The sequence below is a fragment of the Ipomoea triloba genome, chromosome 14 (genome assembly GCF_003576645.1).
Source record: "Ipomoea triloba cultivar NCNSP0323 chromosome 14, ASM357664v1".
NCBI lineage: Eukaryota > Viridiplantae > Streptophyta > Magnoliopsida > Solanales > Convolvulaceae > Ipomoea > Ipomoea triloba.
In genome coordinates, this window is record NC_044929.1 from 1,096,865 (window position 1) to 1,112,716 (window position 15,852).

The 15,852-nt window shown below is 33.8% G+C and overlaps 2 protein-coding genes across 4 annotated transcripts; both read left to right on the forward strand.

Moving 5' to 3' along the window:
- The first annotated feature begins 1,818 nt into the window (after nucleotides 1-1,818).
- On the forward strand, nucleotides 1,819-3,855 carry LOC116003698 (auxin-responsive protein IAA32-like). The gene is made up of 4 exons (XM_031243601.1): nucleotides 1,819-1,981; nucleotides 2,597-2,845; nucleotides 3,276-3,384; nucleotides 3,710-3,855. Exons 1-4 carry the CDS (start codon nucleotides 1,819-1,821, stop codon nucleotides 3,783-3,785), a joined length of 597 nt encoding a protein of 198 aa, XP_031099461.1. The 3' UTR covers nucleotides 3,786-3,855.
- A 916-nt stretch (nucleotides 3,856-4,771) lies between these two features.
- On the forward strand, nucleotides 4,772-11,507 carry LOC116003487. Of its 3 annotated transcripts, none has more exons than XM_031243377.1 (13): nucleotides 4,772-4,921; nucleotides 5,005-5,103; nucleotides 5,262-5,346; nucleotides 6,234-6,303; nucleotides 7,212-7,272; nucleotides 7,369-7,422; nucleotides 8,373-8,529; nucleotides 8,621-8,705; nucleotides 9,051-9,160; nucleotides 9,834-9,940; nucleotides 10,035-10,145; nucleotides 10,652-10,791; nucleotides 11,134-11,507. In XM_031243377.1, exons 1-12 carry the CDS (start codon nucleotides 4,832-4,834, stop codon nucleotides 10,766-10,768), a joined length of 1,146 nt encoding a protein of 381 aa, XP_031099237.1. In that variant the 5' UTR covers nucleotides 4,772-4,831; the 3' UTR covers nucleotides 10,769-10,791; nucleotides 11,134-11,507. The 3 variants fall into 3 exon arrangements, with proteins under 3 accessions (XP_031099237.1, XP_031099236.1, XP_031099238.1); XM_031243376.1 differs by having other exon boundaries at nucleotides 4,776-4,921; nucleotides 8,615-8,705; XM_031243378.1 differs by having other exon boundaries at nucleotides 4,904-4,921; nucleotides 5,278-5,346; nucleotides 8,615-8,705.
- The last annotated feature ends 4,345 nt before the right edge of the window (nucleotides 11,508-15,852 follow it).

The window sequence follows — 15,852 nt, forward strand, 5'->3', positions numbered from 1 at the left end:
TGTCACATATTTGCTTTTCTCCCACAAAAATGGTTAGGTAGTGGACAAAATTGAAAGGAAGGGATATGATGCGACAACATTTTGTAAGAAATATAGAGAACAAAAAACTTACAAGTTTTATCCAAATTCAAGACAATAGGCAAAAGTTCAAAACGATGCCATAAAGTATTGTTCACCTTTCTAGTGGCAATAATAAGAAACCACCAAGACCTGAATATTTGCTCTTTTCTTTCAAGAATGATGACCCATAAACTTAGGAAAATGTTGTTTTCTGCTCACGAATTATTCCTCAATTATTTTTCTTCATGATATGAATTTTCTTCCCAAAAGGTTGAATCCCCAACTCCAAGGGTACTCACGCGCGCCCCGATAGAGCATTTGGGAAGATGTAAATTATGGTAACTCAGCTGAAGAGTGACTTTTCTCTTTCTTCTATCACATTACCCATCTTTCTTCTAACACAATATAAAACCCCAAAAAATATCCATGGACATACTCTTAGATGCGCTACAAAAAACTAGTGTTAATATTAAGAATACTGAAACCCCAACCATTTTGAACATTGATTTATAACTCTTGGAAGTGTGCATAATAAACATTATTCTAACAACATATTTCAAACTTGTTAACAAGTGAAAATATTTATATATTAGTCAACACTCACATTTCCTTCTAACCCGAGAAAAGCAAGCTAAGCTTCCAAGTCTCTATTTTTTTTTTCACCTGCATGTGTGTACTTTAATATAAAAATAGAATTTTTATGCACCCGTAGAATCATTTGAGCCTATAATTATATGACATTAATTTCTTAAGAGAATATGAATCAACAATTTATGTCAATTTTTCAATAAACTTGTAGTAACAAAGTCGACCAATTCACATGTAACCAATGTTACAAAAGGCGCTAGGCGCTAGGCGCTAGTCGGGCCTCGGGAGGTGCCTAGCACCTAGGCGGCCTAGTAATTCGAGTATATCGTCTCCAATTTTTTCACTCAGGGATGTGAGTTGTTAGACTGCTATAATCCCCCAAACTAGTCAACTACATATGTTAGATGGTTAGTTGAGTACATGGCTGGAGGAATATAGAAGTGGAGCAGCCGAGCAATAAAAAAAAAACTGCTCGGCCGAGTTGAACATCGACCCGATCGAGTTGGGCGCTCAACGCGGTACCTATGGTGCCTAATTGGACGACTAAAAGCCGCATAGGGCTAAAATCGTCTCGGTTTAGGGGTGCCTAGCGCTTAGGTGGCCGACTAGGCCGATTTTTACAACATTGCATAGCCCCAAAGAATATAAAAATAAGAATGAAGTGTTATTAAATGAATAAAAGGGACATATCTTTAATCCAAATACACACATACTATACAATCTCATTTTGATCCAAAAGGTGTACAAACCATAGATAAAATAACCTAATGTGTGTTATAACATACCCTCTTAATTTCCTCATACAAACATCTGCCACAGATGTAGCACTGCAGGGATGCAAGGTGCAGATGAGACCTACTTTTCTTGCAGCTCAGCCCATCCTTTGTTCTTCTGCTCCTTTGCAACCCCTCCCTGCATGTTATCCATGCCAGAACTTCATATCTTCATTTCCCATTCACTTATTGATGATGGGAAAATGCCTTTATTGTCTTCCATGTCCCCCACTTCAACTACCAAACCTAAAATTCATATCTTTCCCCTTGTTGTTTTGTGTCAGAGATTTATACCCCCAGAGGCCTATATATTATACACACATGTGTTATAAGTTTGTGTATAGGGTAACAATATATTGTGTATTTTGAAGTGAAGAAATAGTTTTAATTGTATTCAATGGACTCAAATAATGCACCAAGATATCTTCTAAACCATGCAGCTCTTTCTTCTTCTGTTTACTATCAAGGAAAAGAAGATGATAATGGCAGCATCATTGATTTGGGACTTAGCCTTAGGGTTATAAACCCTGCTGAGACTTATCATCCATCCCCACATCATGGTAAGGTTTTTGACCTTGGTTAATTACTTCAACATTTTTGTGTTTATTTCAGTTCGATCTCATACTTGTGGGTAAGTAAGTATTATTAACTCGTAACTCATACCTAGTTCAAAGTTTGATTCTTCAAAATTGTCTGACTTGGATATGAACTTCAAAATACTTAAAGATTCTTCACTGTTGGAAATTTTGCTATTTCTGTCCAACATTTCCGTCCAACAAAAATGTTGGCCAGAAACCCATTTTCCGACCAATAACCCATGTTTTCCGTCCAATTTTTGTTGGAGGGAAATAGCGAGATTTCCAGTAGTGCTTCATATACGTACTTTAGTATTGACTTGCGGGTAAGTAAGTATTATCTCGTAGTTCAAAGTTTTACTCTTCGTTCGAAAATGTCTCACTTAGGTATGAACTTCGAAATACTTTAGTTCAGAGTCTCACTTAAGTATTAACCTGTAGTTCAAAGTTTGGTTCTTTACTTTAAAACTGTCTCACTTGGGTATGAACTCCGAAAAACCTTAGTGTTTGCTAAGGGTTTTCTTACTCTATCTATACTCTTTGTTTTTAAGAAAAGAAATTAGATGAAAAATAATAATATATATTTTTTCTATATTGTAGGGAGCTATGAGGAGCTGATAGATTGGCAGGATCTGCACCCACAGATAAGAAATGGAAGGACTGAGAAGGATCCAAGAGCCTATATTGAACATTGTGATGATAATGAAGCTGAGGGGATTCAAAGCAAACTAAAAGAGAGGTGGGATTATGTGAAAGTTAACATGGATGGAGTAATTGTTGGCAGGAAAATTTGCATTCTTGATCACATCAGTTACTCCACCCTTGCCCTTCAACTAGAAGACATGTTTGGTATGTTCTAAACTTGAATTTTGCAACATAGATCATATTTGGTTTGATAGCCGTTATTCTGTTATGTGTGAATTAGTATAAGTGTCTTTTGCACCAGGTACAATAAAAACTGTATTCCGTATGTATGGTTGTACCATGTATAATGGGGATAAATGCACCCATATTACTCAATACAACCCTAAAAGTTTGTTGAGTTGTACTCGGTACAATAAGAACTGGTGTCGATCAACACCTTAGAATTTTTCAGCGTATTAATTAATTGTCTTGATGCTTTAGTTAATCGTCTCATGTCAATATGTCATATTGTATATTAATGAATCAAATTTGATTTGTGTAATAGTTTTGAATAAAATTTTAAACTTTTATAAACTTAGAATTATTTATGTTAATTAAAAAATTAGTGAAATTGGTTTTTGTTGGTGTTTATTAGGGAAACAATCCATATCTGGGCTAAGACTATTCCAAGATGGTTCAGAGTTCTCCCTATTTTATAAGGATAGGGATGATATTTGGAGGATGGTTGGTGATGTTCCATGGAAGTAAGTTTAATGCTTAGAATATATATATAATTGCTATGGAACACAAGTTAGATGTCAATTTAAGTGAAATATATTTTCTTTTAAAGATATTTTTATCTTTTTTTTTTCTCAAGAAAGATAAAATTTTATTTATTAATAAATTAAAGTAACAAGAATAAACAAATATAAATATTACAATTTTGATTAAAACAATTCAAATATTATTTTAATTCCATATGTTCATAAGGTTTACATTTGTTTTTCTTATTTTGAGAAATTCAGCTCCTAAAGTATAATTTATCATATTTTAATGTTTTTTCTTTTTAAATTGGATTGATTTGAACAGAGAATTTGTGAATCGAGTCAAAAGGTTGAGAATCGTGCAGAAGGAAGAAGTAGCTATCCATCCTCCATCATCTTAAACTATAAGTAATTTTAAAAAAATTGTAAGAGATTCGATTATTGTAGAGTCAATTTAGTTTTTAAAGTATTTTTAAGGCTAAATTTGTAATAGTAAGAGTTGTAATGGAACCAAGCATTAGAATTCAATTTTATTCATATTTTTTTTTTGGTGAAATAGCTAATAAATGGGGAATGGAGTAATATTTTAAAAATTTTGTTTGTTTGTTTGATTTTTTTTTTAGAATCTCTTATTTTAGTTTCGTAACCTCTTTTGATATTAATTATTCTTTGCACAATATTACTTTTATAAACATAAAATATCAACTTTTCTAACACAAACACACATATAGTAGGAGTATGATGTTTTCTGTCATATTATTATTTTATTATTTTGCTAGTCTGTATACACGTCATATGAAAAAAAAAATCTCAATATTAACACACAATATATATATAAGCATAATTAAATGAGAATATGATTCTCTTGTAAAAAGTGATGACTCATTTTACTCGTTTATTAGTGTTCATCAATGGTTGGGAGTTTTTAGTAAAAAAAAAAACACATGGTCAATTTTATAATTATCATAAAGGATAAAATTGTCATTTTCGTGAAGGACAAAATTGTCATTGTCTATAACTAAGGGCGCATAAAATAAAGAAAAGTGTTGATGGTGTGGTTGATCTCATAACATATAATATTAAATTTTAAGGAACAATTAACTAAATTATCTAAACATCTAGTAACTTGTATATACATTTCGTTTTTATATATAAGGGGGGTGTGGAGGGGTGACGGAGGACAATTATTCCCGTTGTCACCCTCTAGATCCGTCCTTGTCTGACATTTTTCAACGAAAATATTTGGTCACCGATGACCGTAAATTGAAGAACTAAATGTGAACAAATTAATAATCAGGGACTGAGTGTAGAAATGATCTAATAGTTGTGGGACCAATAGTGAAAATCTCGGGCTAGTTCCGTGCAACGACATCGTTTAGCCCTGGGGAATAGACAAAGCGATCTAACGACTAGATGAGTGCAAAGGCAAGCTGATCCTTAGACGACGATGATGGACAGTTGTATTAGAGCATTGGTGGAAGCCATACACTCTACTCCTACTCAAGCCATCCTCTATATCTCCGGTGGAGCTTCTCAGGTTCTTCTCTCTCTTTCTTCACACTTGTGCGCACAGATGCATATCATGTGTTCGATGAATTGCTTATACACGAATTTGATTAGGCGCTGGGGTGGTTGATGTCGGTTCCAGGAGCTTCCAATACAGTACTTGAAGCCGTGGTTCCTTACTCCAGAATGTCCATGATCCAACTGCTTGGCAAGGTCAATTCAATTCTGTCAAATCACTTTATTATTATTATTATTATTATTATTTTAAATTCAATTTTTAGAAATGATGAATTTGAATGACTTCAGTGCTCTTTTTTGGGTTACTGGCTCTGTTTTGTTGTTCTGAATTTATTTTGCGCGATACTGACTAGGTTCCTGCTCAATCAGCTAGTCAGCAAACCGCAGAGGATATGGCATTATTGGCTTATAATCGAGCACTAAAGCTTTCTAAACCAGGTATATTTTTCTTCTTGATTAGGTTGGGAGTAATGAAAGGCATAACCCATTGTGTGAACATATTTGAGAATTTGTCTGAGTGAATCTCTGCCATTCAATTTTTAACTTGTTAATGTCAATATGAGGATATATTAAAATAATGGTGGCAGAATTTCAGTAGTGCTGTGCAGCAGATAACAGTAGTGCTGTGCAGACAGCAGTAGTGGTGTGCAGACTGGAGTAGTGCTGTGCAGAATAAGTGTATAAACTATTAGTTAGGTGGCAGAATTTCAGGGTGTATAAACTATTAGTTAGGTGGCAGAATTTCAGGATTTGTTTTCTTACATTGAATGTATATATAGGTGTGTATGAACAGAACCAAAAAAACACAGAAGTATTTCTTCATTTTCCAGTCCTGGTCACTTGTCTCTAATTTATATCCTAAAATTCTGTTTTTGATAGTTAATACCATCAAGTATAGTGAATTTTATCGATTAAGTCCTAAACGTCTTTTTTGTGCTTAATTGGGTCATTGACTTCCATGGTTTTCCCTAATTGAGTCATCGACTGTTAGAATCAAGGACTAAATCGGGAAAAACCACTATAGTTGATGATTAAATTGGGTATTAACCTCTCTAATTGAGGATTAATTTGGGTAAAATCACTATAGTCGAAGACTAAATTGTGTATTAATAGATGGGAAATTACCAAGCTACATATACAAAGGACTCAATTAGGTAAAACCATTGAAGTCGAGGATCCAATTAAGCACAAAAATACGTTTAGGACTAAATCGAGAAAAACAACTATAGTCAATGACTAAATTGGGTAATGACTCATTTTTAACCGGTTGCTATTTTCTGATCTGCATTGTTTTGGTTGAAACTTCTACATGATTTGTTGTATAGGTTACCCAGCTCTAGGTGTGGGTTTTACAGGTGCTTTGGCTAGCTTGCAACCCAAACGAGGGGATCATAGGTACTTATAAATTATGCATCTTAAGGTTTATGTCATTTTATTATATTGTTTCTAGAAATGTTGGCTTGCTTAACATTTTGGTAGTATCCTTTCTAGTTTGATAATATGATAATAAATGTGCTGAAGCTCGGCTCGGCAATTTTTCGAGCAGCTCGTTTGGCTCGACTGTTCGAGCTCGAGCTTGAACTCGAGTTGAAGATCGGCTCGAATTTAAGTATATATATATATATATATATATATATATATAATATTTATTTATTTATGGCTCGACAAGCCACGAGCCTAAAATATTTGAACTCGAGTTCGGCTCGATTACATCTCGAGCTCGAAGTTGACCGAGCGGCTTGCGAACTGTTCACGAGCAGCTCAGCTCATTTGCAGCCCTAGTTAGAACAATGAATCCATAGGTGCACAGTTAAATCAGTTGGATATGTTGCCCTGCGATTAGGTAGCCAAGCTACATTGGCATCTACTCAGTGTTTAAAAAGTATTTGATTCTTTTCATAGAATTGAAACGTTTAGTTTAGTCAAAATAATGTCAAATAGGTCAGTGGAGTAAAATAATATTAAAAGTTTTTGCGTAAAAATTGTACTTGTAATAATAATACAACAATGTATGGATTATAATATTTCTAACATTTTTGTTAAGTTTTGGTGAGAATCATTAATTTTGGTTCAAAGAAAGAACATAAATTAAGATGTCATGGGGATATTGATTTTGCCTTAGTTAAGTATTTTTTGAGGATGAATTTCATTTCTCAGTTTGAATGTTCAGTCTGCAGAAACCTTGTCAGAAAGAAAAAAATAAAATTAAATAAAAAGATTCAATCCTTAGAAGTACCTCTATTTTCATTCTCTTGGAATTAGTTACAGAATAGTTATTGAGCTCACGTTTTACTTTATGAAAGGTTTCATTTGTCGACAAGGACGTCTGAAAGGCTTTTGGTGTCGACGGTTACATTGTCAAAGGTATTAATTCTTCTTGCTATTCATACTTTCTTCGGTTGAGCTCTGGACCTGATTCCATGAAGATTTTGTTTTTCTTCCTATCAATGAGTTATTCAGGGTCTGCGAACTCGTGAGCAGGAGGATACTGTCTCAAGCCAGTTCTTACTCAAGGTGTGTGATGAATGTTATTTTGAATCTGAAAGGCTTATAATAGCATGTTATGCAGATATTGGTCTATGATGTTTAAAGTATGCAAATAAGTCCTGACTTTAAATGATAAAAGCTCTCGAACAATAGGGCAACTTTATTTTGGTTTAAATGTCCACTGATGAGAGCTCTTTATTGCCAAGAATACTGACCTGTTTGTTTTCAAGTATAACAATATAATGAGAGATTGGTTGAGACAATTTTGAATTGAATACTCGTTCATGTTTATGATCACTTTGTAACCTACGGATACAAAATATATGGAATTCAAAAAAGAAAGTCCTTTTTTCCTTTTATCCTCGTTTACTAACTGGAGAATTTCTCTAGTCTTACAGAAAATTGGAGAATTATAGAATATAAAACAGAAAATATGTTTACTAGTACAATTTTACATTTTGAAAACTGAAAACATTGAACTTTTAAAAATTGTTTTCTAAATGAAAAACAGAATCATCAATCATCTATTTAGCTATATATCACTATAACCACATTCTCACCATTATCTACTTACATATTTATTCATTACTATGATTGTAAATGTTTTTAGTTATGTTATATACCCATATAAATTTGGTTCAGATATCAAATGTAAAAATCTTACATATATTAGACTTAAAAGTAAAAATTATATTTATTGCATTTAAACCAAACATATCCAAAAATATTTTAAATATAAGATCTAAAAATCACTCGAAATTAAACTTGTGCTAATTTTATAACGTTAGTCTAAAAAAAATAAATTTTAAAAAATGAGTGTTAAACAAGTTTTCTAAACGGAAAATAGAGAATAGAAAACAGAGAATGAAAACTGAAAAATTAGAACACAAAAAGTAGATAACAGTTTCTTGAAGTAAACGAGTCCTTGATGTCTTTACTGTGAAGGCATTGCAATTTGAATTCTTGTTTGGGTGTAGGCAATAGCAAATGCATGCAAAGTTTCGGAAAATTTTGTTCCAGAGTTAATTGACTCAGAAATTCCTATTGAACATGGATGGCTATTTAATGAAGACCAACAGCTAGAGCAACTTATCAGCGGTCAAGTATCCTTTAAGGTTTATCCCTTCTCAAGTGGTATGGTTTACACCATGGTAAAAACCTACTAATACTAAATTCCAAATTTCCCTTTGTTTTGCAATCTAAGAGATACCTTTTGTAGATGCAGTCAACGAAGAGAGGAAAATAATTCTATCTGGATCATTCAACCCCTTGCATGACGGGCACCTTAAGCTCTTGGAAGTTGCTAGTAGGTACATTCATCAGCACCTCAAAGATCACTTTCAAACTATGACTGTAAAATGATGAAAAGGGGTTGTGAACCTGATTCACAGGTTAAGGGTCTTATGCTTTTCCTTTGATAATGTTAAGGAGATAGGATAAAGGGGGGAAAGGGGGTTCTTACTTCTGAGATTGATATATGAGCTGAATTAGAAAGCTAAGGAAAAGTTTGAAGAAAACAAAGATTGCAACAGAATAATTGTTGACACATAATTGCTTATGTTACTTTATGGCCGAGTTTATTCCTGGGAGTTGATGGCCTTTGTTAAATAAAAGTGTTATCCTTTCCCTTAACCACTGTTAGCTTCATTATGCAGCATTTGTGGTGGTGGATATCCATGCTTTGAATTATCTGCAGTCAATGCAGACAAGCCTCCATTGACAGTATCTGAAATCAAGGATCGTGTAAAGCAGTTTGAAAAAGTTGGTGAGTATATTTATATAAGTATATTATCACTGTAATTCATAGAAATATTTCAGGAGTAAACTTAATACTTTTATATATTATGCTCAAGTGCAAATGTCATGTTTTAATGCTAATAATAACAACAATAATACTAGGCTTTAATTCTTATGCAAATGTGAACTAACATAATGGCCATATTCTCTGGGAGACAAATACAGTAGTTGTTTAGGCTAACATAGGAGAGTAAGTGCCATTAGCTGAGAAGCTGACTATACAAATGAATGCTCTGTAGCATCAATATTATGGGATTACAGGAATCGTGATTCATGGAGAATTATGATAAACTGAATATTTAGCTAATTTGTTTTTTAGGGTTGATTGTGGTGTTTAGCTTTCTTTAGTCTCAAACCTCTTTAGTGATTATACATAGTTTTTTCATCAGAAAGATTAAAGTTAAAGAATGGTTTTCCTATTGCCCTGCTGACAAGTGGTACTATTAGATGTGCCAAGTTTCCCCCCTTTCCCCCCTTGATTTTTCTGTGGAAGTGAATAAGTTTGCACATTTGTATATGAATTCCTTGTGTCAATGCTAAAATCCCTACACTCTTAACTCGCTGTCAATATATAAAATCCTTGCATTAATGTTTTTCACAATCCTGATATTAACCGGTATCCGTTCATTTCTGAAGTGCAGGCAAGACAGTCATAATATCTAACCAGCCATTTTTTTACAAGAAAGCAGAACTATTTCCTGGCAGTGCTTTTGTTATTGGTGCAGACACGGCTGTAAGACTGATAAATGTAAGGATTTGAAATTGTTTTTACAAGATGGTCTCTTGTTTTTAGTTCAGTAAGGATTCGAGACTTACTGACTTTGCATATTTATTGTTTCCAGCCAAAGTATTATGGCAATGATTATGGAAAAATGCTGGAGATACTTATTGGATGTAAGAACACAGGATGTACTTTCCTGGTGGGGGGTAGGAATGTAGATGGTGCTTTCAGGGTACGCTTGAATCTCCTTTTACCCATTTAGTTTTTGAAATGCTTATGAAATCAACGGTTGCAAAAATCGGTCTAGGCGCTAGGCGCCCTTAGACCGTGGCGATTTCCCTCCTAGGCGTCCGTCTAGGTGACCGGTCGCCTAGGTACCTGCCTATTGCCTAATTCAGCCGACTCAACCGCCTAGCGCCTAATTCGGCTGAGTTAATTCGTCCATTTCGATTGAGTTAATCGAGTTAATCCGGTCGGCTTAGTCTTGCTAATTTATTTCATTATATATACACACACACACACACACACACACCCACACACGTGCACTGTTTTTTTTTTTTTTTAAATTAGCCGCATAGGCGCCTGCTTAGGCTGTCTAGGCGCTAGGCGCTAGGCGCTAGGCGCTTCTCTACTGCCGGACTAGGGCCTAACGCTTACTGCAACCATGATGAAATCTACACTGCTTCATAGCGTCTATAACGATAGTCTAAACTAGAAGCCTTTGCATTGGCTCTCCAGGTGCTTGATGACTTCGAAATTCCTGAGGAGTTGAAAGACATGTTTATCTCAATACCAGCAGAAAAATTCCGGGTGGATATTTCATCAACTGAAATCAGGAAAAACCGAGGGATGTGAAGCTTGCTACTTTCATCAGCCGGGTAACTTCTCCATTTAAAGAACTAGGTTGTAATGTCATATGTCTATCAAATAATCAGATTGCTCCTGGGGCTCCACTAATTAAGAAACAGAAAAATGAAAAGCTATAGAAAAACAAACTATTGATTGTTTCTTACACAAATGATTGAGTATAAACAGCTTGTCATTCCTGTCTAATTGTACACCACTGACACTTAGCAAGTTGTTAGTCTATACTTTTAGAAGTGTACTCTACTACCATCTCATTCCATTCATCTATACAATTCTAATGGCTTTCAAAAGTGGTCCACTTTTTAAATCACTAACAAAAATGTTATTTTCTCTCGACTGGAGAAAACGAACAGTTGTGCGGTCGTCTTCTCCGACGAGCAAGACGAGCAGATGTTGAACTCCGGTAGCATGAATGCAGCCGCCAGCGGTGGAGAACGACTGGCGGTGGTCTTTCGGGGAAGGTGATCGTAAATTGAGTTTTATGGATGGTGAATAACCAGTAACCAATACGATAGGTTACCGGTAAATATGGTTTATTTGATCTATTTTAACAAGTTTGAGTGTTTAATTGAACTTTTTTTTTTTTAATGTTGGAGGGCTTAATTGCACTTTTGAGTAAAGTTTGAGGGCTTATTGGCTTTTTTTCCTTTTTTAAAATGAGAGGATACAAATAGCGTTATATTATAAATTTGTGACTTTCTCTATTGAAAAGTACAACCTTTTGATTTCTGGTTGTTAATATTTAAATATAAGAAAAAATTGTAATTTATGCTCATCAATAATATGTCAATTATCAATGTCACTCCTGAAGTATTAGTGTAAATGTTGCTCATTAATTTTTAAAATGGTACATATATTGTCCCTCTCGTACCTACGAGAGGGACAATATATGTACCGTTTTAAAAATTATGGACAACATGTATACAATTAATAATTTAGGAGTGACATTAATAATTGAGCATAAATTACAATTTTCTCTAAAATATATAGAATTATAGAACCCCCCAAAAACAAAAAAGAAATAAAGAAAAAGACATTTCATATTTACTTCAGAAGTTCCATGAAGTCAATTCCTGTGGTGTTTGTGTTTGTATGATTGCCAATGAGGAGAAATTTGCAAAGTCTGAGTTTCATCAACCGCCGCAGCCTCCGCCGCAAGCTCCGCCGCAGCCGGCACTTCCGACGTAATTCGTGTCTCTGGTGGTGTCTTCTTTGGGAAGTTTGCCGTCGGAGCAGGAGAATATGACGGCGGAGATGAAACTCAGGCCGAGCAGAGCCAACCATAAGACCGAAATCCCTACGCCATAGCCGCCCTCTGCATTGCTTCTCAGGTCTCTACTCATCTCTTCTCAGTTAGTTGCTTAGAACTTACCCTTTTCTCGTCTCCCCTAAACCATATTTCTTCTCAACTTTGGCTCTTCGGGAGATGAATGGCCCAAAGAGGCTGCTTTTTGGCTATGCAGTTGGCTGAAAGCTGACTTTTCAATTGCTATACTAAATTGAAAATTATGTGTTTTACAAACACATAAATTGTTAATTTTAATATATCAACGGCAGATACATAAGATGTTAATTAACTTGTTATGTGTTTGTTGTTACATATTCTGTGATTACAGTCAATAATTTATGTATCTGTAATTATTATATTATGTGTATAATTATCATGTAATGTGTGTTCAATTTTATTTACATTAGTACATAATCGATTAGGTGTAAGTACTGAACGTGTCAATTAAGAGTACAAAATTTAAAGATTAATTTTGGATAAGACTTTTCTAGAAGTGCTGACCTGTCACAATTATCAGAAAAGACGTACTAAAAGTCGTATGCATTCTTTGGCTGCCAACGCATCAATCAACCATTGGTCTATAGGAATTCTCAATGCCTTAATTATTTTTTGGAGTTAATTTTTTGGATAGTTTTCCAACTAAACCCTTTCAAGTACTACGTGACATGCCAAATATTCAATTATAAAAAAAAATTGTAAGTTTATTGGTAAAAAAATTACAAATCACATATATTTTTTTGTTCATTTGATATTGTAAATGCATATGCTTTTAGTTTTGTGATTTAATTGCATAAATTCAATACGCATGATGGCCTATTTTTTCCTTCCATTTTCAATCTTCACAATTGTAATTGTATAACAACCTAGATAAGTAGATAGCAATTGCTATGACATGGAGATACAACAATTTAGAAACAAATTTTCTTTCGTAACATTAAAAATTTTCAATTCAACTCTTGAACCACGTTTCAATTAGAGTCCTAAAATGTTTTTTTTTTCTTTTATAAAACACTTTTGGAGTTCTTGTGAATTTTCAAAAAAGAAAAAAGTGTTTAAAACCTTTCGAGTTTTAACTTTGTGGGCACTTAGAAAATAGAAATAGTAGGTTTTTGATACATCATCAAGTTTAACCTTGGTCCAAAACTTGACTAACGTAACACAAGTCGGTTAAGTAGTTTATACATATTTTCGCTACGGATATGTGAAAATCTCAAGTATCTCCATTCTAATAGCAATTTTTTTTTATCCAAAAGGAGTTAGTGTCACTACTTTCCTTTCTTCGAGTCTCTCATATGTAAAGCTTTCACGTACTATCTCTTTCATATCTAATTGCACCTCACATACTATCTCTTCCAAATCTAATTGCACGTCAACTCTCTTATAATCCTTTTATTTGATCAAATAGATTGGAGACCCTCACATATATAGACTTAATAATTCTATTTACAGAGCTATCTATAGAGTCTATTTTAAGAAAAAAGAATATTTTATCAATTTAATAATCATATAATTGATTATAATACATATTTATTTATTACATTTGAAAAAAAAAACCAGAAATGCTTAAAGTGGCCTTCCTAGAGGGATAGGTGCCACATGATTGAAACCATTACACATAGATGTGATTTAATCAATGTTCATTATCACTACAATCGATTTTGATACATATGATAAAGCTATCTTGATTTTATCCTAATAAAAAATTAAAGATTTTAACATTTTTTGGATCCCAATACTCATATGGTGCAATCCTTCTTTGACTACAAGATTCAGCCACAATATATATAAATAGGTTCAGGTATAACTGTCGTTGCTCGGTACGGTTAAATCTGAGCCATGATCTTGCTTAAATCAACACCCAAAATTAACAGTGATTAAAAAAATGTGCGGTGGCAATTTGGTCTTTTTACATCTAGGTCAAATTTAAGGTGCGTAGTTTTCTTTCTTAAGGTGCATGGTTTTTGTACTTACGGTGAGTGATTTTTGTACTGTGTGGCTTAAGATACGTCAGGTGTTGAAAACTTAAGTGCGTCGATCTAAAGTTTTAAGTGTGTGATTTTTCTTCTTAAGGTGCGTGGTTTGTCTGCTTAAGGTGTGTCAGTTGTTGAAGCTTAAGGTGCGTCGGCATAGAGCTTTAGATCGTAGTTTTCCTTCTTAAGGTGCGTGATTTATATGCTTATGGTGTGTCAATTGTTGAAACTTAAGGTGTGCCATTTTAAAACTTTAGGTGTGTGGTTTGTGTTATGATCTTAAGGTGCGTCATTTTAAAACTTTAGGTGCATGATTTGTGTTTTTAAGGTGGTTTGTTTAATTTGTGTGCTTAAGGTATGTGATTTTTGTACTTAAGATGCGTTATTTTGAGTTAATCGCACAGAAAGTTATCCCCGCACCTGAACCCTTCCCCATATATATTGATATTTAGATTATAATCGTGTAGGTGTCCATCATTGGCTAAATTATAAATATTAGATTGATCTTTCGTGTTTGTATTATAATATAAGATTGTTAGTCATAAGATCAAATTAAAGTACAATTTATCTTATAAATAATTGTATGTTTTCATTTGAATATTATTATTCTTTTTGGTACATAAGATTAAAAAAAAAAAAAAGAAATACTATAAGAGTAGAAGAAATTGTCTAATACTGTCACTATGAATGATTTAAGGATGATCTGACCACAGTCACTAGGTTGATAAAGATTCAACAAATGATTGGTATATGTGTTTCCTTTGCTCAACTTACATAGAAAATATATACCACAAATCATTACCATCAATATTACTACTAAGCACATTATTGTATCTATGAAATATGTTGTTTATACCTACTGAAGCACAAAGAGTCAACAGTTGCCTCCACTGAGGCTCGAATCCACTCCCATCATCAATGTGAGAGTGTAAACCGGGACATTGGGTGCCACTAGACCACAAGGTCTTTGGCGAGTTTTACTCTTTAAGAGTACACATAATTATTTTCTTTTATTTCTTACTACACTAAAAGTTATAGTTAGGAGCAAATGCGCAACTTTATTTCTTTATACTTGCGTAGCAGCCAACATCACGTATCGATAGCAGGATCTGGACTTGGTCCTCCTAACATATGCCCAACAATCCCTCCCAGAATTTGTCAATCTCAACTGTACTGCACAACATGCTTTCAAACTCATGACCCGTTCTAATACCAATTGTTAGGATTAAGCGTTTACTATTACGCAAAAAACTACAGCTAATAGCTAAGATACACCTCTAATTTTTTTATACTTGCATAACAGTTAGCGTCTTGTGTCGATATCAAAATGTTAGTTCAATTCAGTCGCTCTAACATAGCCCTCTGCCCAACACTGTGACGACTTTATTTTCAAGACTTGTTATGATTATTTAAAAAAAAAAAAAAAAAACACTTGGCTAAGGGTGCGCTTGCGAGTTACCTTATTAGTAAAGTATGTAGTCAAAAGAGTAACAAAAGTTGAAGTCTTAAAATTATAAATTATTATAAGTCAAATCAAGTCGGAACATAGTGATGAAATCATAACATCTTTGAAGGAAGGAGCAGAGCGGCGGGTAATGTTTTAGGATACAAATAATAAATGAGGAAAGCTACAACAAGTGGCACCACTTTAATTTATTAGAAGTTTTTTTTTTTTTTTTTGGAAAATTTATTAGAAGTTCAAGTTTAAGGTCGAGTTTTTTGGATGCCAAAGAACTTGTGGTCAAACAATATAACTATGACTCTTTATGCTTATACTACAATGTAACGGAGTCAATAGTACTAAAAAAATACAC